The sequence below is a fragment of the Carassius carassius genome, chromosome 2 (assembly GCF_963082965.1).
Source record: "Carassius carassius chromosome 2, fCarCar2.1, whole genome shotgun sequence".
In the NCBI taxonomy this organism is placed as follows: Eukaryota; Metazoa; Chordata; class Actinopteri; order Cypriniformes; family Cyprinidae; genus Carassius; species Carassius carassius.
Window position 1 is genome coordinate 18,950,565 of NC_081756.1, and position 23,576 is coordinate 18,974,140.

At 39.3% G+C, this 23,576-nt stretch overlaps 1 protein-coding gene across 1 annotated transcript in view; it reads right to left on the reverse strand.

Annotated features, from left to right (window-relative positions):
• LOC132097349 (immunoglobulin superfamily DCC subclass member 3-like) overlaps window positions 1-23,576 on the reverse strand; it is a 79,792-nt gene that overhangs the window by 48,179 nt on the left and 8,037 nt on the right. The window contains exon 2 of the mRNA XM_059503004.1: window positions 15,977-16,282. Within this exon, the coding sequence (XP_059358987.1) occupies window positions 15,977-16,282 (306 nt within the window). The remainder of the gene's footprint in view (window positions 1-15,976; window positions 16,283-23,576) is intronic.

The window sequence follows — 23,576 nt, forward strand, 5'->3', positions numbered from 1 at the left end:
CCCATTCAAGCCTTGATGTCCCTATAAAAGTAACACAATGTTCCTCTAAAAGTACACATTTTGCACTTTTTTCTGATTGGACCAAAAATTCAGGTTTACATTTATGTATTTTTATGCCAATTTTTGGATATTTCATAAAAATGTTGAATGGAAACACGAAGATGCAAAGATAATCCCAAAATGTGCCTAAAACATATTCAATCACCTGAGATGGAATATTGTTTTAGTCAGTAAGACATGCTTATACACTACAATGGAAACATATTTAAAGTACCAAATACATTCCAAAATGCACATCAAATAAAGTGATCCAAGTCAATCAAATGTGACCGAATAATAAAGTCAACAAAGTTAATGTGAAAACAGTTTTTTAAACATTTTTTTCTTTTCTGTGGTCTGTTCATGAACACCAAAAACAGTCAAGTACAACTACTGCACTTGCCATAGTATTAATATCTATTCTGAGGTTCAAAGAAGCCAGTACTGATAGAAAACCTTCGAACCCTCAAGCGAGAGAAAACACTCAAGCTCCCCTCGAGACTCAAGCGAGATACATCTGCTACAAGATTGCAAAAATGATGGTCCACATGATCCATTCTCATGTGTCTTTTTATTTATAGTGGCACATACAAATAACTGTTAAAACACTTTCTAAAGAGAAGGTGAGAAGAGCAAGGTGTTGAATTTCCTGATGGCTCATCTCATAATGGCAGATGCTACAGGGTCCCTGAACACATCTCATTCTATATCGACTCTTATTTTAGTTCTTTAGCTCTCTCTTATTCAATCAATCTCTGCCCCACTCTTCTATAACTCCCCTTTCCTGCATTTAAGTGCTCTGCTCATCCCACAAAGAAACTAATGTAAAACTAAGGCAGATCTTGCTCTAGTTACATAACCACCACATGCACTGAAAAAAGACATATCCCCCCAAAATTCAACCTACTGATCAGTATAAGTTTTTCCACGCTTGATATTGAATTTTTACATTTGTAACCCACAATTGTAACACCCCTAGTTTGTACAAAAATAAACAAATTGTGTGTGTGTGGGGGGGGTTGCTAAGGTGCTGTGAGTGATTGTAAATGTGTATTAATGCAGTTGCCAGGGTAGAAAAAAAGATTTAAAAAATTCACACTAATTACTGTTATTGTTACAAATTATGGTAGTGCTAAACTTAAAACAAAGTGAGAGAAGAGGATCTGGAACAAATAAGTAGTTTACTGAAGACGAAGGAGGTACAGACTATATTAACAAGACAATATAACAAATAACAGCATTAACATTCAGGTTTACACTTACATACAGCTTAGACACATTCACATAACGATATCAACATAACGATAATCACGGACAAGGGAGAACTAAACAGACCAGGTATTTAAACACACAGGTGATGAGGGAACTGGAGACAGGTGAGGATCAATCAATTAACTAGGAGCAGGTGTTGTTAGCGCAGTGGATAAGACACATGCCTTTGGTGTGAGAGACCCGGGTTCGAATCCACTGTGAGGCACCAATGTGTCCCTGAGCAAGACACTTAACCCCTAGTTGTTCCAGAGGCGTGCGACCTCTGACATATATAGCAATTGTAAGTCGCTTTGGATAAAAGCGTCAGCTAAATGAATAAATGTAAATGTAATGTAAATGTAACTAAAACAAGAAAAGGAAGATGACCAAATAAGGGAACCAAAGTTCATTAATGTGACAGTTCGCCCCCTCCCGGAACGATGCGTCCTCGCACCGCAAGAGGAATACCAGCGGAGGGAGGGTGGTGGTTCTGGAGGCGGGCGAGCAGCAGGCAAGGAACAGGTGAAGAGGGAGCATGGAGGTAGGGACCAGGGCGGAGTGGATGGAGGGAGGAGCCAGGGAGGAGCCCGGAGCAGGAGGAGCCAGATGGTCCTCCAGAGACCAGCCAGGACGGAGATCCACGGTGGAGTCGACGGCGGGAGGACCCATGGTGGAGAAGCGGCCAACGACACCAGGGGGCCGACAGGAGGAGATTGCACCGGTGGGTGAGGAGCCCAAGATGGAGCAGCGCAGCCGCAGAGCCAGGGTGACGTCGAGGATCCGGAGGGCCTAGGCGGAGGCGGGGTCCTGGAAGACTGCTGTGGAGCCGGAGCGACCGAGGATGGAGGTGGAACCAGAGGGAAGGTGGAGCCTGACAGAGCCAGAGGGATGGAGTGACGAGGAGGAACCAGAGGAGTGGAGTCCCGAGGCGGCGGATGGTCGACGACTGACCAAGGTGGAGCCGGAAGGACGAGGGAGCCCGGTGGAGCAGGTGGGATGACAGGCCACGGTAGAGAAGAGGGAGCTAAGAGCCAAGGCGGAGCCGCTGGGTCGAAGGACCGAGGAGAAGTCCAGGGCTCAGAGGCTGGAGGCGGAGACAGGGCCTTAACACGCCAAGGCGAAGCTGGAGACTGGCAGTCCAGCAGCGAACCATCGCACCCAGATGGCGCGGACTGAGGGTGAGCTGCGGGACTGACTGGCACCAGCAGAGATGACGTCGAGGAACTGGCTGGTCTAAGAGGAGGAGAGAGAGGAAGGATGGGAGGAAACACAGGAGGATCAGGGCTGGACGGGACCAGCGGAAGTGGAGCAGAGGGACTGGCAGGTCGAGGAGGAGGTGGGAGAAGGAAGCTGGGAGGGGACACAGGAAATTCAGCGGAAATGGAGCAGAGGAGCTGACATGAGGAGGTAGGAGTGGGAGACTGAGAGGGTATACAAGGGGATCAGGGCTGGATGGAACCAGCGGAAAAACAGGGGATACAGGAATTACCTCCATAGACCAGTCCATTAGATCCAGAAGTTGCTCCATATTTTCCGAGACCGGATACAGCTCACCCTCAGTCGCGGAAGTGCGTTCCTCCATGCCCTCGATCTCCACTAGGACTCCCACGATGCACGGTGTTGCCGGCTCACACACCTGGTCAGTCGCGCTCTCGAGATCCTGCTCCTTGTCACTGGATGGCTCGGGCTCTGCGGCTGCGGTGGGCTCTGGCTCCGTGTGTCAGGATGGTGGCTGGCTGGTCTCTGGGTTAGGAGTGGGGCTGGAGATATCCTCTTTGTCGGTGCTGATGGTAAATGAAGATCCATTTTTCTCCAGCACCCACTCCACAAAAGCCGGTATAGAAAAAGTTAGAGAGCGAGCGGTCGGGGAAGTGAGTAAGGCACGCCAGATCTAAAAAGTCCCTGGTGTGGTCCTCCAGCGAACGGTCCAGTTGCTCCAGGCATAGGAGACGGACTGCTGGGATGGCCATTCCGGGAGAGGGAAAAAAATATATAAAAAACCAAAAAGAAAGAAAAACGCCGCTAAATTAACTAAACTGTTTAGGTCCGTGATTCTGTTACAAATTATGGTAGTGCTAAACTTAAAACAAAGCGAGAGAAGAGGATCTGGAACAAATAAGTAGTTTACTGAAGATGAAGGAGGTACAGACTATATTAACAAGACAATATAACAAATAACAGCATTAACATTCAGGTTTACACTTACATACAGCTTAGACACATTCACATAACGATATCAACATAACGATAATCACGGGCAAGGGAGAACTAAACAGACCAGGTATTTAAACACACAGGTGATGAGGGAACTGGAGACAGGTGAGGATCAATCAATTAACTAAAACAAGAAAAGGAAGATGACCAAATAAGGGAACCAAAGTTCATTAACGTGACAGTTATATGCTGGTCCCTAAAAATATGTGGGGCCCTTTTTCAACCTGCAATACTGCTCAAAAATGTGGGGGTCGTAAAAGAAATATATGAAATAAACTAATTAATTCATCAATGAATCAATAATTTGATAAAACAATTACATTTCAAATAAAGGCTGTCCATCCATCCATCCATCCATCTTCTTCCGCTTATCCGGGGCCGGGTCGCGGGGGCAGCAGTCTAAGCAGAGAACCCCAGACTTTCCTCTCCCTAGACACTTCCTCCAGCTCTTCTGGGGGGACACCGAGGCGTTCCCAGGCCAGCCGGGAGACATAGTCTCTCCAGCGTGTCCTAGGTCTTCCCCGGGGTCTCCTCCCAGTGGGATGCGCTCGGAACACCTTCCCGGGAAGGCGTCCAGGAGGCATCCGGAACAGATGCCCGAGCCACCTCAGCTGACCCCTCTCGATGTGGAGGAGCAGCGGCTCTACTCTGAGCTCCTCCCGGGTGACTGAGCTTCTCACCCTATCTCTAAGGGATCGCCCAGCCACCCTGCGGAGAAAGCTCATTTCGGCCGCCTGTATCCGTGATCTTGTCCTTTCGGTCAAGACCATAGGTGAGAGTAGGAACGTAGATTGACCGGTAAATCGAGAGCTTCACCTTGCGGCTCAGCTCTTTCTTCACCACAACAGACCGGTACATCAACCGCATTACTGCAGAAGCTGCACCGATCCGTCTGTCAATCTCCCGTTCCATCCTTCCCTCACTCGTGAACAAGACCCCAAGATACTTAAACTCCTCCAATAAAGGCTGTTATTTTTCTATTTTCTATTCATCAAGGAATCCTAAAAAAGGCATTATTAAAATTTCCACAAAGGCATTAAGCAGCACAACTGTTTTCAACATTGATTATAATAAGAATTGTTTCTTGAGCAACAAATTAGCATATTAGAAGGATTTCTGAAGGATCATGTGACACCGAAGAGTGGAATAATCCTGCTTAAAATTCACCTTTGACATCACAGTGTGGGGGGAAAGTCTGTGTTTCATTTATGTGCGTATCACATTGTTGGCATGGGTTACAAAGTATTATTCATGGGTTTGTTGAAATCCACCACTAAAGATGTGAACAAAATCTGATTTCAGTAATATTCACCAGAACACTCAAACCACACCACACACAAAAAACAATAGGTTTAAGTGTCTCTAATTTGGTCCTGTGAATTACCCACCATCCTGTTCTCTCTTAATTAGGGCTCTCTTCCTCTCAAGCGCTTTTCCTCTTTCTCCCTTCTTCTCCATGCCCCATTGTGAGGCAGTTCTGACCTGAAAGCATGTGTCATTGGGCTCCATGTCAGTGGGGTGCGGTTGGGCTTCTGAACAGGAAAGAAGGGGGCTTGTGGGATTGCGGGGTTGGGAGGGAGGAGCTTGGTTACTGGACAAAGAGGAAGGACATGGATTGTTGAGTGATGGAGAGGAAGCCAGTGGAGAGGGAGAGAGAGGAAGGGGCGAAATCCAGAGAAAGAGCGGGCCCCCTCCCCCATTACCCTGCATGACGGCCCTGTAATCGCCTCTGCTTTGATGGCTATGTGTCAACACGTTCTCCACTCCGGTCTGACCAACAAAACAGCTCTCATTCAACACCCAGGATTAGCTGTTGACACACGATGGCCATCAAAAATGTCAAATCGAATTGTAAATATCTGAAGGGCAGCTCATAATAATGACAGCAAAAAGAGTTTTTATTGGAGCTTCCTGCTTCTTGTTCATTCTCCAATGCTCTTTACAATCTGCCTTTTTATCACTCTCACATTCATCTGTCGAGGTTACCGTACCCCGGGCGACTTATGTCTCATCATAAAGTGTGTCTATGATAAGGGAACTATGTATGTGAAGATCGGTTTGGTGTTTATTTGCAGTTTCCTCTTCAGTCGTCCATGGCCTTTTTTCTTCTTTAAGTTTAGCTTTGCCAACTTAATTCAAGAAAATCCCCTCCAGAGTTGACGGTCAATTACATCCCAAAAAGGCTGAATTGAATGGTGAGAAAACATTTATTAAAGGAAACATATTATGCTGTTTTTTACATTTGTAATATACGTCTCAGGTGTCCCCAGAATGTGTCTGTGAAGTTTCAGCTCAAAATACCATAGAGATCATTTATTATATTATTTTGAAAATGCCTATTTTGAGTGGAAGCAGAAAGATGCTGTTTTTCATGCCTGTCTCTTTTAAATGCAAATGAGCTGCTGCTCCCCACCCCCTTTTTCCAGAATAGAGCTGCTAGAATATTAGCATGCTTTGCTAAAACTTTCGCCACGGCATTAGAGCTGGTACACCGTTCTCGCTTCCGAAATCAAAATGACAGCGCCCTGGGTATAAACATATTTACATATTAAGAGGCGGTGATAATATAATGACATCCCTTTTCAAATGTCACTAGGGGAGCAAAATCAGATGCGTTTGTTTTTCAGACGCTTGCAGAAAAAGGCTTACCAAAACAACAAAGTTACTGGGTTAATCTTTTTCATGTTTCCTTGGTTGGTAGATTCACAGGGGACCAGATTATAGCACTTAAAATCTGGAAAAGTCAGATTTTCATAATATGTCAACTTTAATACTTAACAAAGCTTAAACTCTTTAACAACTGATGCTGAAGAAAGGGAACAAAGGAATGCGTTCCGATTGATCCCGGAGAACTGTTTGGTAATGAGCGGGGGCTTTTATGATCAGTTGCTTGGTGACAGGCTCAAGAGGAGGGCAGGAAGCAGGAATAAACTGTGCATCACGATCCACTGTACCGTTTCCATGATTCATTCAAAGCATGAAAAGCTTCCTGAGGCCCGGCTAATGAGGATCCACTAGCAAAAAGGAGAAATAAAGAACGAGAAAAAGGAGGAGATGGAGAAAAAGAGGCAGTGAAGCCATCAAAGACGAAACATTTACAAAAATATGTGTTTTGTGAAAGGGCAGTGTGATTGAAGGCAGCGACGGGAGCTCAGCAATCGACTGCGTGCTCACAGAGACGGACGACAAGCAAATAGAAGAAGCGTAATTTATGGAAAGAGTGACCATTTTGGGGCTGGAAGGGGTCTTTATATGAGGGGGATTGTAAAGATCCTCGCTAATCACACCCTTTTTCACGATGGCAGCATTCTCTCCTTACTCCAGTGTGCTGAAATTACCCAGAAGTGCAAATTGCGCCGGTGTCTCGAAAAATGTGCACAAAACCAGAAAACACACAAAAACACAAAGGCAAAAAAAAAGGAGGCCTTTTATCAGTTTGAGCACTAAGGAGCAGATCTATGTCACCTCACTTAGCAGGAGAAAGGGCTCTCCTAGCAGCCTGGGCAACACTGGTGGGGTCTAAAAGAATGAAAGGGCTCTGTAATGGGTGGATAGCCTCTTGTAAGCTAGAGCGGCCCGACTGGTGGTTGGACATTACACATCTCCCTCTTTTTATTAGACTCAATGTGCTGGCTACACAAACAACCTGCCTGTGGTGTCATTAAGCCCCTTGGCAGCAAAGAACCAGGTAAATTTATCTAATTTCTACTGTAAACGTCTGTGAGAGAGGGAGAAAGTCTTTTCAAATAGTATATTTGAAAAGACTTTAGCAAGTTTATATACATTACACACAGTCACATTAAATATCTTCCTTTCCATCCTGTATCACCTCTCTCCTTCCTTGCCATCTCTGACATGGAAATGAGTTTGTGCCTAAAACACACCATGAAAACAATCAGCGTTTCATGCGTCGCTATTCAATGTGCAGCACAACAGTGAAAGAGATCATATTTCAACCGAGCATGCAGTCTGAATTGAATGTGATGAGATAAAAAGACAGTACCGTGAAGAAAAAATGCCAAGACATGCTGTTAAATAGCACAGTCTTCACTGCCAGTACTCAATAACAAACATACATTGGAACAAATGATTCTTACGAGCCATATTTTATGAATCACACAAAAAGACACACATTTATCGATCTGAATCCATCTGACAAACTCTTTGTTAAATGAACTCACTGAATTATTCTACTGAAAAAAAAAAAAAAAAAGCCTGTTGCAAAAAAGCAGCTTTCTTAATCTGTAGGAAACAGTTCAGCTCATCATAGTGGCAATGTAACAGAATTTGAATTATGAGTGGGACGCGAGACCGGTAAGTGGAGCAGGTATCGCTCATTTCCAATCACTCCACCGGCCTCACTCTGTTCCCACGGCTCTCGGTCCCGCCCCACTCGTCACAGTCGCGATGATATTGCAGGTGGGCCGCCAATTACTATTCAAGATTCAAGATTTTTATTCGTCACATACACCATTATATAGAGCATATAAAACCAGAGGTGAAATGTGAGTCAGGTCCGCTCCATGGACAGTGCAATTATTAAAGAATACAACACAGATGAAAATATACATAAATATAGCTATGAAATAATGAAATAAATCTAAACAATAAAAATATTAGAATAAAATGTAAAAAAAGATGTATACTGTAGAATTAAATATAGAATGGAAAATAATGTGCATGAAAGTACACTGTAGTATTAAATATTAAGATACCCAGGGATGTACAAGAGACAATGTGCAAATGTGCATTATACTGTAGTCTTAAATATGAAGATACACAGGAATGTACAAGAGGCAAATGTGCAGGTTGACACTTTCAGTATGTCAATGTGAGGTAGTGAATGATGTATATCTTACTGATAGTGAAAGTGAATATTAAGTGGAGACATGAAGATGTTAAGAGGCTGGGGCCAGATTCAAAGTTCGTAAGAATATTATTAAGTGCAATTCTTGAAAAATTATTAATAAGTTCTCAAATATATTCTTAAGAACATCTTAATTTTTTTTCTTAAGAAGAAAATAACAGCCATTATCTGAATGAATCCGTGACGCACTGCTAAACTCACACTATTGTCTTCTTGCGCTTCTGGTAGATTACCCTAATAATCATAATAAGCACGCACCGTATACTGTATATTTTCAATTAAAGTTAAAGCTCCCTATCTGACTCTTTTTAGAGTTGCTAATGAGTTTTGAAGTCAGCAAAAAGCAGCATCACACACAGGTTAATCATGAGCGATCATTGTTTACATTAACAGTCATCACTGTCCCTTCAGAAAACTTGTGCACATCCCTAGTCCTACTATGCATATGTAGCTGTTGTTGTAATGCTTAAATATAACAATTCATTTGATATAACCCAATAAATTCATTAAATAAATAATATTGTTTGGGATCCGAGACAAGTCTGGGGCTGTCCTAAACTTAAGAAGTTATTTACGATTATTTTTAAGAAGATTCTTTTCAAGAATTTGAATTCTTCTTAGGTTTTGTCTTAAGAACAATCTTAAGGAAAAAGATAAGAATATTCTTAAGATTAATTTTTGGGAATACAAAATATTCTTAACTTTTTTCTAAAGTTAAAAAATAAGAAGAAACAGCAGTTAAGAAGAAATTTCTTCTTAAGCCTCTTGAGACCCTGCGGCCTCATATGAGGACATTACATTTTTGTGAATTTCTCTGAGACTGTTCTTTGCCACAGTTTTAATTCGTGTCATGTACAGATGTCGTGTACAGAGCACATTCAGGGCTTTTCAGAGATACCAAATGATTGGATGTTTCACATGACCACTCCCTCTCCTTGGTCATCAAAATGTCTGAAATTAATTTAGTGACACTCTTATGGAAATATGATAATATTTTGTAGTTATCATTTAAATCTGTCTAATTTTTTAATTATGTGTCATAAATCAACATCTAAGGAAAATGTTATGGTGTTTCAAATCAAAATATGGCTTTCTGGTATTAAACAGGACAGTGATTTCATACATGTCCTCACATGAGGAGACAGGGACTAAAAGCATGTTTATTATGCATTTTTGGGGACATAACAAATGAATAGAGAAAGAAATTATATTTCAATATTCTATGAAATATTATATATATTATTATGAAAATCTTGTCATTTATTACTCCCATTATTACACTTCTTTTTTCATTACATGTTGCCCCAAAAACACATTAATATGCAAATTAGATTTAGTTTATAGATACATTGTATATAATGAGAAAACCCATTAATGGTCATTTTACACACATTTTGCAGAAAGAAAAATGGTATATTGAATCATTCTGTTATAACATAATTGAGAATCATCTTTATACAAAGTTTGGTAAAAAAAATAATAAATCTTGAAAACTAAAAATTTATCTGTGATTTAAAAAATCATTAAAAACATTAAAACATTAAAAAAAATCAATTGATTTTGCATATGCATCTTCATTCATGTCTTTTCATATTTTTTTTAGAAATTGAGTCCCAATGTCCTCTACCGAGGACATAGCATAACTTATGAATGAAATGCATGAATGCAGAGCACAAGGCTGCACTGGGAAATCCCATGTGCAATGCATGACATGCAATGTGCATCTTTGCTTGCAAAGTGAACGAAACTGCTTTGCAGCATTTCACACCAGCCAATAGGGGCTATTCCAGACAGGCTGTAAAGATAGAGGCAGCTAGTTAGAAAAAAAGCCACAGTTCAAAGGATGTTTACATTTTCAAATAAACTGTGAAAATGTGTCAAATTAACTTTTTGTACCAATGCAGTCTATGTGTGTCATACAGTAAGATAGACCCACTGTATTCGTATGAGGACATATTTTTCTGCAAAAACAAAAACAAATTTTAGGTATAATACTTATTAGGTCCTACATATCCTAAATAGCAAGAACAATTATAAAATGCACACCAGGCAAACTCTCGGGTCTCAGGAGGTTAAGAATGTTTGGTGAATCTAGCCCCTGGTCTTGAGTTTAGGAGCCTGAAGTCTCTCGGTTTTAGCCATCAGGCTCCGGAAGAGCTTACCAGATAGCAGCAAACTGAAAAGATTATTACTGGGGTGGATAGAGTCCTTGATGATTTTAACAGCTCTGCTTTTGCAGCGTTTGAGGTAGATGTCCTTCAGAGAGCGGAGAGCAGACCCGGAGATGCGCTCAGCTAAGCGCACAACTTTCTGCAGGGCTTTGCAGTCTTGACTGGAGCTGTTCCCATACCACACTGAGTCAATACACTATTGTCAATACACCATTAAAAGAAATAATAATATTGTTCATATTTGTAAAAATGTCTAAGTCATAACTTAATAACATTATTATATATATATTATTAAATAAGAAAAAAATATTAAATTAAGTATTAAATATTAAACTGTAACTATGCTTCCACTATTCAAGCTTGCTGATTGGTTTGAGAATAAACCACCAATTTATCTTATATATTTTTGCTGCATATGCTACAGAACAACATCAGTTGTGCCAAGCAGTGCCAGCCCGAGTTATTTTCTGTTCATTGCCAGTTCATTCAATAAAGACAGTTAACAATCTAGCTTCTGAGTACTAAGTTATTAACCCAACAATAGCGGGGTTATTTTTTTTGCAGCGGGCCACGCAAACATATGTGTTTGGTTGTGTGGGCCGCGAGTTGAAAAAGGGTTGGGAACCACTGGCCAATGGAATCACCAATAATTGAGAAAATATACTTTCATACATACTAATAAACTACCGTTAAATATAAAAATACTGTATTTAAAACAGCTAGTTCATATATTGTCGGACGCAGCGGTCATATCGCGCATCCTGTGACAAATTTCCCGTATCTGCGCACGGAAGTTATAAGTCTAAATGTTCTGCAAAATGAGTCAATGGTGAAAATCAATAGTAGATTTCATTTTAAGTCCAACAGTTTAACACTAATATTGGACATAAACGAACACGTTAAATATAAAGTATTCAAAACAGGTAAGTTCATATAATTGGAGTAAAGTTGATGCATTAAGCCTCTGTTATACTTTCCGCGTCTGCGAGTCCGCTAGTGTCAGCTAGTGTCCACTATGGTGCACGTGACGTAAAAATCGTCATCAGAGAGTGTGCGCGGAGGCTCTGAGCGGACTTACCACGTGCCTCCCATTTTTTATGACTGCGCGCACTTTGCCCGCAATCTAAAACAAAGAACAAAAACACAAAAAGTGATGAAGATGTACTGAGTCTCAACATGATCTACTGAAATAGGATTACCCTATGCGTTTATTAGTCTCCTATATGTGTACAAACCACCACACATACACAGAGCAAGCAAGATTAAAAGTGATTGAGAACAACTTAACAACAAAAGGAAATGACAGAAGGAAGTAAGATTAGACTATGGATTTTGCCTCATGTCATAATACGAAACCCAAGGCAGTCTGTAAAAAAACCCATTTAATGACTTGAAGATCAAACTCTATCTCCAGCAGGACATCTGTAGGAACTATTAGCATTTCATTGATTGTAGTTGAAGACCTGAGGGAAGTCTGCTCACGCACATGTACTGATGTAAAATGAGAAGAACGTCATTTCAGCTGTGTGAGAGTTGCCCTGCAGATAGGAGAGTGAGACTCCAGTTGGCCATTAAGCTTGTTCTTTCTTTCTCCAGTACACTTCTAAAGATTCATGGATAAAGAGGCCATGCCCTGAGCGCTGGTACCCTGATACTGTAGACACTCATCATTCCCTTTGAAACCAAGCACACACACTCCCTCTCACCTGTAACATCACTTAATTATTTGTCACAGGTCAGAAAATAAAAAGAAAATGTACAAAGACACAAAGAGTGGTCACATGCTTCATTAAGATGGAGCCCACTGTTCAATCTCTCAGTGACCTTCATATCAGTCGTGATCCTACAGCTCTGATCAATATGAACCAAAGCTGAGTCCTCCATTACACACAAGCTGACAAACGGGAAGTGTGCTGTGCACCCAGACTATTATTACTGGAGGCTGTGCTAAGAGCACTAGTTGTATTAATGAGTTTGAACATGAAAGGAATGAACAGCCGGCATTAAGTGCTGTTATATGGTATATACCACTTACCCAACTCTACAGATATACTTTCTCAGGGTCTGTGAATGATGTACAAAATAATAATAAAAACAAAAAAAATACAATTTTCTTTTGCACACAACACAGTGGTTTTTCGCCATGTACCATGATAAAGTCATGATATTTTTCAAAATAATCTGAACGCTGTGTATATAATTTGTACACTATATTGTGCAGGTCAGAGACAAAGTGACAAGAAAATCAGCAGGAAATTTAAATCATCCCATCTATATTCTAAATGTATTGACCGTATTGTGAACAATTCATGCAGTCATATTTTTCAATATTGATCTTCCAGTGAAACTACCAGTGAGTTTTTTCCTCTATGCTGGCAGACATCTCCAATCATTTAATCCACTTAAACTCCAACACTTTCTTACAATTAACTTCAAATTCATATTAATATCTGTCTCCATTCAATCAAAAACCAATGGATTGAACAAAGCATTAACCTTTTTTAGTTTTTACTTTTTAGGTAATTCATTTCACTTAGATGTTCACCATAATGTGGAAGAAAAGATCTTCCGCTACTTCCGTTACATCACAACTCTACACATTTCTTGAGCATTACATTTCTGTGGCACCAGCACAAACTGCTCAAATAAACAGTTTTGGGCGGAAAAAAGATAAATCCTCTATCTGTGGTAAATTTTTGTTCACCCATAATTTACGCAGAACTCACATATACTCATTTCTAAGGTGCTAAAAAGTATGTGTTGATCTTTACTAATCAGCGTCCCGGAGAGCGTGTGTTTAAAGGTTCCCCTGTCCAACGAGCCGAGCTGACTGTTCCCTGTGGCGTGGCAGAGGCAGTGTAACTTCAGAGGCCAGCCAGTAACCACTGGCCCACTGGGAGCGGAGCCAGAGTATGTACCACAACACAGCAGTGCACCGTCTACACACGGTGTGTCAGTCTCACTTCACCGTGTGTGTGTGCACTCATAAGTCAACGATCTTCACATCACACTCACACCTCACTGCAAGGCCAACAAATGGACTGCTGTGTTCAGATATGGCACAGCATGGGCTGCCCATGTGTGTGTGTGTGTGACAAGACCGTGGGCAGAGATGTCTCTCTGTGTTAAACAATACAGCCACAGAGCTACATGTCTGCAGACACGGTTTTGCTCTATGAAGGCAGAATCAATTGCACATGTGATGTGGTCGATAAAAAGATGTTAAATTAGGCATGTCATCACTGACCACACTGCATTACACACAGAGCTCAACATCTCTACAAACTGTTCATTCAGACCATGTATGCTATGGATTCATGCGTTCATTTTGTTCACAAGCTAGAATTTCCTAAGCTTTGTACATTACTAAATTATTATTTCATATAACATAACAAACGATAAATAAATGTTTACAGTACATAAAATATGAAACTGACCTGGAAGAAAACCAGGAAGTATTTCCCCAAGAAAAAGATCCAGTACTACTTTGTGTTATCATAAAATAGAAGATAAATAAATATATTCACTGCTACTTTCTGTTATAATAAAATGTTTTATAAAAATATATACTTATAAATACATTTACATAAATAATTAACTCTATAAATATATGAAACTGACTTGGTAGAAAAGCAGAAAAATAGAGACATACATTTACTTACTTTATATTATATAAATTATTTATATACTGTATGTGTTTATTTTATATATTTTATTTACGTAATTATTTACACAAATCTAAATACTTATAAAGGTATAAATAAAAAAAAAATAAAAAATATATATATATATATATATTATATACAAATAAATAAATATATATATATATATATATATATATATATATATATATATATATATATATACATACAAATAAATATATTATGATAAAACTAAGTAGTGAAAAAATTATTAAGCATAGAAAAAAAAAGAAGAAAAAAAAAATTCTCATGTGTGAAATGTAATGGGTTACTAAAAGTCCTGATCGTGTGAAGTTGATGGGAAAGGACCTGATTGCTAAGAGCTTATTCTCTCTGAAGCACCATATAATAACAGCAATAGACCCTGAATTCCTCACATAATCACAAAATCAAAGTTTCACATTAACTCCGACATGTGCTTTCAAATTAACACTTGTCTGACATCCATTTAATGACCAACTCCGCTCTACCCTTGGCTACTATTTACAAGCACAACCGAGACTCAGCTACCTCCTGCTAACCACTAAAGAGAACATAAAGAACTCTCCATAAGGCCCTTCTCTGTTTTCTTTCTTCTTATGCCCTTTATATTTAGCCAGCATCTGTATGAAAAGATCAAAAACATTTTGGACGGCATGAGAGCGGACAAATGATAATAAGTCATCTTTAGTTGCCATAAACACATGCTGAGTTTATGAAAATCCAATCACAAGCACAATACTGTAACAAAGTTTCAGCACTGGACGGAAACAAGGCCCGATTCATACGGGGCCACAGTGGGTATGGACAGCTAGAAAGGCAAATTTAGCCTTGGGGCCTGCGACCAGCAAGTGGGCAAACAACAGCACTCCAGATTATTGTGACTCCGACAAAAGCGGTGCGGAAAGTGCACAGCATGGCCGGGTTTAACAGTTAAGTTCAATAGAAGAGCCAGAGATTTAGTAATATAAATCACAACACAAGCACAACCGGGAGCGCCACAGCAGCGCACAAAAGGCAGACTGGATCCTACAAGCCAATTTATCTTCAGAAACAGAAGGAGCCCATTGTCGATATATCAAATGGCCTGTCCCAGCCCCCTGTGTCCCTCATGTTCAGTTCATCTAAAGTTAATGTAGCCTGAGTCTACAACATGCCGTGCTCGAACACGGTGCGCTCAGTGAAAGACCCAAATCGCACTGCAAATGAGCTGGACAGAGGTTTCTACCAAACTCACTTTAGCTTCTCAGGACAATCTAAGAGTGGCACATCTAGACATTTTCCACTGGGGTGGCCCATTTGAGGCGGCGACTCATCCAAGGGTGAAACAACGACAACAATAATGTACTTGAAATGTTTTTTACACCAACACAACAAATGTATACTAACATAATATAATACATTGTCATGTAATATAATAACATTTTGTCCTTGGGCTTTCCTTGATGGAAAGTGTTAAGATGGTAATGTTATCACCATCTGATTTTTGATTTACAGAAAAAGGTGCAAGTTCAATTTTTTTTTTGTTTATTTATTATGAAGTTATTACAATTATTATTATATTAAGTGTTGTTATGTAACCAAGTTCTGTTTAATAAGACATTAAAGAGAAATATATAATGTAATATAATTAGCTGTAAAAGCCATTCAATTTACCATTAAAAGCCTTTGAAAAAATGAACAGGTGGGATAAGTGGAGTGTGAACTTAGCAAGGTTTTATCTCAAAATTAACACACACTGAAATGCTACTTACTAGCAGCCTGAACTCTGGCTTTGCGGCTCAAGACCAACCCAAAGAAATTTTGGGCTATGCACTCATAGTCTCCCTCATCAGACGAGCCGTCAGACTTGGTCTTCTGGAAATGACCAATTAGAAGCGAGCCATTTGCAAACATGACATAGTTTTGTTCCTCCACAATCAGAGCTCCGTTGCGCCTCCACTGTATGGTGATGGGTGGGATCCCCTCCACCTGACAGTGCAGCATCAGAGGTTGTTCCTGAACAGCAATAATGTCACTGGGCTCCAGCGTGAATGACAGCTCGCCCCCACACGCCATACCTAGTAGATAAAAACATACACACACAAAAAATACACAAAGATTAAAAACTGCACTATAGCGATGATAAAAATGAAAGGCTTTACTCAGAGTACTTTGCTCAGAGTTTTACAATTTAATGCAACTTAAACCAAAGGAATCAAATGCTGTATTGCGCTGCTTAATATTTCTGTGAATTCTTTCCCTGAGGATTCTTGAATGAACAGAAATTTAAAAATACCAACATTTATTTTTGTAACACTGTGAAAGTCTTTGCCACTTTAAAACAACTGAATGTGACCTTGATGAATAAAAGTACTACATTTCTATTTCTAATCTATTATGAGGCTGCTGTTCAGGAACATTTCTGTTACTATTAATCCCAAATTGGCCAAGTACTATATAAATCAATCAGTCCGCAAAGCAGATATCATATATCAGTATAGTTCAAGTGAATGGGAAGACTGCTAGGGACAGACTGGGACAACATTTCAGGCCGGGAAATCTCACACTCGTCCAGGTCGTGCCATACACCTAACAAATTCTGAAACAAGAACAACCTTATTTTTTTAGTACGGCCATCACATAAAAAATAAATAAAAATAAAATAATTTAAATGGGCTTTATCCCACCTATCTGTTGTCTCAGCCCCCCTTAAAACTATAATCCGCTATCTGAATGACTGGTCCTGTGCTGCTTCCTCAAGAAGGTTTATTATTCTCACACATTTTAAGTCTTGTCAGTTTAAACATTAAAGTGATTTAATATAATTAATTAGTGAAATATATATTAAAAAACAAAAACAAAACAAAAAACAGGGCAGCGGGCAAAATCGGTTGCCAGGCCACCGGTAGTCTCAGACTCAGACGTCACGCCGACAGACCATTGGCAAAATGTCTGATGCATATGGCACACAAAATTGGAAACACTTCAAGAGTTTCGAAGTCGTCATCAGTTTGGATGAATTATACAAGATTTCCATAAGATGTGTGTGACGCGTTCTTTAATGTTCCGTCAGGAAACAAAGATGCTGTGACCCCAAACCCCCTCACAAAAGAAGAAAGCCATCATGTTTATAATTGTGACGATGAGCACTTATCAGGATCAACTAAACACTGGATTTGAAAAAAACTGCGGAAAAAATAAAGTTTGTGGCATAGAATATTTAAAATCCGTCCGAGAGTTTTAAACACTGGTCTGTTATTGTGGCGACATTTCCACACCCCGAAACGTGATGATCACCAAAACGAACTGTGATTGGTTGTTTGTCATGTCGGTCAAACAGCCTCATGGGCGGGACTTGGCCAATGAAAGCTGCCATGGATTCCAGACCTTCAGCCGTCAGTTTAAAATTTATTTTTGCTTTAAGCAAATTACTGACATATGTATGCTTGTTTGTTTGTGCACTGTTAGAAAAGATCTGTGAAATTTGTCCATCCTTACAATTATTTTCCAAGCCACTTTTTATATTTGGGGTCACAGAATGCTGGAGCCTATACTACAGTTTCAGGCCGTAGTCAGGAAAACACTGGATGGATGTCCAGTCCATCTCAGTGGAAATTTTTTATTTAGTGTAAATATGAGAGAATGAAAATGAGACCTACTAGGATTATTCATTTTCATTATATCAACACCAACAGCAAAATAAACACCACCACAACTTTTGTTGACCCTTTGAAGCAAGTTCATTATTTCTGAGTTCAGCCACACTCAACCCCTGCTCAGCTACTCACCAGCATATGTTCTGTTCTGGCTGGTAAATTAGCTTACGTGACCTAGGCAACTAGCTTCTGCAGCAAGACCATGGTGGACCAACTTCACCAGCAAAGTTTTGCTAGTTCATCATAGACCAGACCAGACACAAATCAGCTGTAAGCAACATGAAGGCTCTTATATATTTCAATGTTGAGATGCTCACTAACAGAATACTGCAGCTTAGGCATTTCAAACTTCTTTTTATCCCAACTTCATGTAAGTATTAAATAGGGCTGGGTGTTAATTTGTTAACGATAATTAATGTGATATAATTTTCCTTGATAAAATGAAATGAAGAAATGTTTATGCGCCAAAAGCAGAACAAAGCAGCATGACTCATTTGAATCTAAAGCAGATGCGTTTACTCGGTCATGAGAGCATTAGGCAGCTCTGTTTGAAAATAAAAAATAAAATAAAAATACAAATAAAAACTTGGTCAGAATAAATATAACCATACAAAATGAGATTACTACAATTTTTAGAGATGTTACTGATTTTGATAATGAACTAAAATTTACCTCTGCATCCTAAATCAAGAAAGAAACTATCAAATTTTCAATTCTAAGAGACAAAAAGTGATATTATAATTATTAATATTATCAGGCAACCCAAACCGGGTTCTTGCTTTGAAACAATATCACTCATTAGAACATGCAGAAGCTAAGACATTATTTTTTCTATATAGATATTTATTTTATTAAGGAAAATGTATTTTTTCGGCAGGGGAAATACAGTATAGACAAAAACGACAACTTAAGAGACATGAAGGACATAATGGACAGAAAGTGGAAAGAAGAGAGAAGAATATACTATTTAAAGAAAATGTCGAAAAATTTTTTATGAAGTCTGCAATTACGAAATACACTAAATATGACAAAAACACTTCACGCATCACACCAGGTCTCACTAAATGTACCCTTTTAATAACAATGTCCTCCAGCAAAATCACTGACTCCCACACCAGTGACAATAAATAGCAGCCTGCCCTGACTTAACGTGATAAAAAGGAGAGCTTAGCAGACTCTCTTGTGCTCTGCACTGAAGGTATCAGGTTTCAGTCACTGGTGGGCTAAGCAGTAGCTGCCTCTGCCTGCGGCTCAGGAATCCATCTGAAGTTCGGCAGGCGGGGGGCACGAGGGTGCAGATAAAGACCAACTCTAGCATCATCGCTCAAATTGCAGCCCCAAAATACACACCCTTTATGTACAGCCATGGAATGCATTGACTCACCCGTCCCTGCAGATCACATGACAAATAAAAGAAGAGGGAGAGAAAGACAGAAAAGCAGGCTCTCATTAGATGTCACTAAAGTGGTCTTAGGGGCTTGAGTCATCTCTCCATGTTGTTCTTATCTCACTGCTGTTCCTCTCCACTTTTCAGGTCACGTCCAAGGATAAACTTTTATCATTTGTTTCTGCTCCATTTGTGAAGCAAGAATCATGCGCCTCTGTCAATTCTCGTTTTATTAACGGGAGTTTTCTTCTTTGACTTCTTACAAGGTTTTATTGTAACTGAAAAATTCTCACTAGATTCTTTGTTGTTTTAGTGTTCAAATCTTCTCTTTTCTTAGATGATAAAACACCAGGGTTGTACAGCAAAACGTTTAGTTTTTAAATTTTGATGTCAATGTCACTTATGTATAACTTACAACTAGAATACCCCAAACTACAATTATTTCTGTACATATCATATAAAAAGTGTAGGGTGCTCTGATGTCATGGTGCTTGTTTTGACTTTTTTTATATCTTGAAACTAACAAGTTTAAAAAACTGAAGTTATATAAGAAAAATTGGTCTGCGCAGTGCTGCTTCAAGCACACCTAATATGTAGAAGTATTTGAATCACTTTGACCATTCTCTGTAGACGCCACCTTCCCATGTGACATGGCTCGATTATATACAACGCCTGCATGTTATTGGTCAAACTACTTTTCGATCATTACCTTCAGAAAGTATGAAAACAGGAAAACAAAGCCAAAACATGGATCTTTTTTGCAATACAGGAATCTTGGACATGGTCACCATAGAGTAATGGTTTCTCCCAAGGTTTTTTTCTTTTTTCTCCTTTTGTCACCGATGGAGTTTTGATTCCTTCCCACTGTCACCTTTGGCTTGCTTATTTGGGGACGCTTGACTGACTGATTGCACAGACACTATTGGAAGAGAGCTGACCTGGATGATGACATCACAGAATAATCAACATTTCTTAAAATGGAAAAATATTTCACAATATTACTATTTTTTACAGAATTCTGATTTTTTTTTTTTTTAAATGCAGCCTTGCTGAGCATAAAAAAACTACACCTCAACATTTGCCATTTACAATATCTTGTGATCTGAATGATTTTTGAGATACTGACTAATCAAAAACATATAAAAATGTTTCTTTGAGATTTATCGTTACACAAAATATTTATTTATTTATTTTTTGCCAATACTACATTAACATTGTCATTCTCCAAACCTTGATGTCACTTATGTCTGTTTTTCTCTGGTTAACTTGGACCCTGTTCATTGCTGCATGCACCTCTCTCTCCATTTTATCCCTGAATGTTCATGTTTCTGTTAAGCTCAAATGTTCACTCAAGCTAAGCGAGAGAGAAAGTGAGGCCACATCAGCAGCAGTAAGACCATGCAGTTATTGATTAGAGATTTTTAAAGGAGGCTCCTTGAACTCAGATAAGGCATCAATCAAAAAAAGAGGAGAAGGAAAATACAACAGATACAAGAAAAAGCAAGGTGAAGAAGTGACAAGATAAAATAAGAAATTAACAATATTAAAAGAAAGAAAGATGAGGAAAAGAGCAAAAATACAGCAGCAGTCACACGGTCATGACAAAGGCTGATTGCAGCCCTCCTCTTTGGAGAAGTGTTTAGGGTTTAAGCGCAGCTAGAGTACCCTGGAGTTCAGGATTAGCTCAGCAGGAGTCCAGCAGCCTGCCAGGAAGATGCACACAGAGTGCCTTTGAGTGATGCTCACACATGGGTTTACCACTGACACTCAAAACAACATGCCACACCACATCAGCCTTAATCACTATTCTCTCCACCCCTCAGAGCCGGGAGGAAGATAGAAATCTTTTAAAAGGATAGTTCACGGCAGGATGACAGGATTTTCATCAACAGACCCTCTGTTCGCCTGAAACCCATATGAATTTTCTTTTTCTATGAAACACAAAAGTTGTTATTTAGTTCAGATTGTTCAAGCTGTTCTTTTTCACACAACACATGAAGTACCTGCCGCCTCTCTGCAGCATTCCAACTCCAAAATGGAAAATTAACTGGCATAAAATACCAAGAAAGTACAGTCCATAGACTTGTATTCCACATCTTCGAGTCATGTGACAGCTTGCCTTGAACAGATCATAATTTAAACCATTATTGATTTCCACATGTTCAATTATATTTTGCATTAAAAAAAAAAAGAGCAACACATTTGGAAAAGGAAAAACTTAATTTATTACTTCTTTCAACAAACTTACAAGGAAGTCACAATATGACCTAAAATTATTTAAAAGCAAGAGAAAACAAGTATTAAAATAACAAAAAATCAAGAGATTTCTCCCAAACGTGTAGAATTCAGAAATTCTTGAAATCATAATCGGTATTTTATTTTTACCACTGACTTTTAGACATCTAGACCAAGGCCAGGAAGAACAAATATTGAATGTATCTTATTCCTGTGAATGAGGCAATCAAGTCTTAAACATTTCAGCATCCTTCTCTGGATAAATGTGATTATAACTAAACACTAAATGTCAATTCTTAAGTCCTCTGTGACCTTGAGTTGTTGAAATATCACACCAGTTGCGCAGTGAATTAAAGCATGCACAGACCATGAACAGCCCAGGTTCATTAGCAAAGGATAATTGCCTTCTCAATAGACATTTGCCTCTCACTCTAAATATTAAGTTTGGCATGACCTGTACTGTAGCTGTGAATTAAACAATGTCTGGGGGCCCCGGTGCCTCCTTCTTATCAACACCCCTGTCTCTCCATCTCTTTACAGAACCTTTCTGTTAGTAAACAGGGCATCTGTATAGCCTCACCTGCTCAATTCAAATACCAAGCCCTTTTCCTCTCCTCGTTTCTGCATCTCTTCCCAGGGTTTTGGTGTGACAGCATTTTGCACACTGCAGGTCTTGTTTTGACTTCCTGTAACAAAGCACTGAAACATGCTGTCAGGGTGACGGCTGCTTTCAGCCTCTTTCTTTTGTTCAAGACTTACAGAAAGAACTCTTAGATTGAGGCCACATAGGGGAAAAAAAAGGAAAAGTCACTCTGACCTTAAAAACTGTCATCAACATTGCACCGAAACTGGAGCAGGTTGTTTTTACAGTCACAGCTTTAATACTGGATCATCTGCTTGATATAGAAGTTCTCATCACTCAGTCAGTGTACAATGAGAGTATTAAAAAAACTCCGTAAGGGACGTTTATTTCTATACTTTATTTTTTGCTCTATATAGAGATCTATATTTGTCTATATAAAATCGATCAGGCATAAAGTGTTGCTTGAAAGTTTGTGAATCTTTTAGAATTTTCTATATTTTTCCTATATTAAATATGACTCAAAACCGAATCAGATTCTCACACAAGTCCTGAAACTAAACAAACAGAACCTAATCAAACAAATGAGACAAACATTTTCTGTGTAATTTACCTTTTCGAGAAAATTATTCATTCATACATTTCTGAGAGTGGAAAAAGTATGTGAATCCCTGGGATTAGATGTTAATTTGAAGGTGAAATTAGGAGAAATAAGAGTGAAATTTGTTCAGGTGTTTTCAAGTCATTGGGATGACTATCATGTGTCATTGCCTGCTCGGTTTTATTTAAAGGACAGGGATTTATCAAAGTCGGATCATGTTTGTGGAAGTGAATCATGGCACAATCTCTGAGGACCTCAGGAAAAGAGTTGATGTTGCTCATCAGGCTGGAAAAGGTTACAAAACCATCTCTAAAGAGTTTGGACTCCACAAATCCACAGTCAGACAAATTGTGTACAAATGGAGGAAATTCAAGACCATGGTTACCCACCCCAGGAGTGGTCCACCAACAAAGATCACTCCAAAAGCAAGACGTGTAATAGTCTGCAGGGTTGCAAAGGACCCCATGGAAACTTTTAAGCAACTAAAGGCATTTCTCACATTGGGTAATGTCCAGTTGACATGTTGTGGAAGGACCTGAAGCAAGCAGTTCAAGGGAGGAAACCCACCAATATCACAGAGTTGAAGTGGTTCTGTACTGAGGAATGGGCTAAAATTCCTCCAAGTCATTGTGCAGGACTGATCTGCGGTCACAAAAAAACACATTTAGCTGCAGCTATTGCTGCAAAAAGGGTCACACCTAGAGCTGCAACTAACGATTATTTTTTCTGTCGACTAATCTAACGATTATTTTTTCGATTAGTCGACTACTCTACCGATTATTTTTATTCAAATAAATTGTTAATCTAATGTTCTTTTTTTGATTAGCTAATGAATCTTTTGGATAACTTTACAAAAAAATATAAGAACAACTTCTAATATAATATTTCAACCTTTATTCATTTTTTTCCCAAA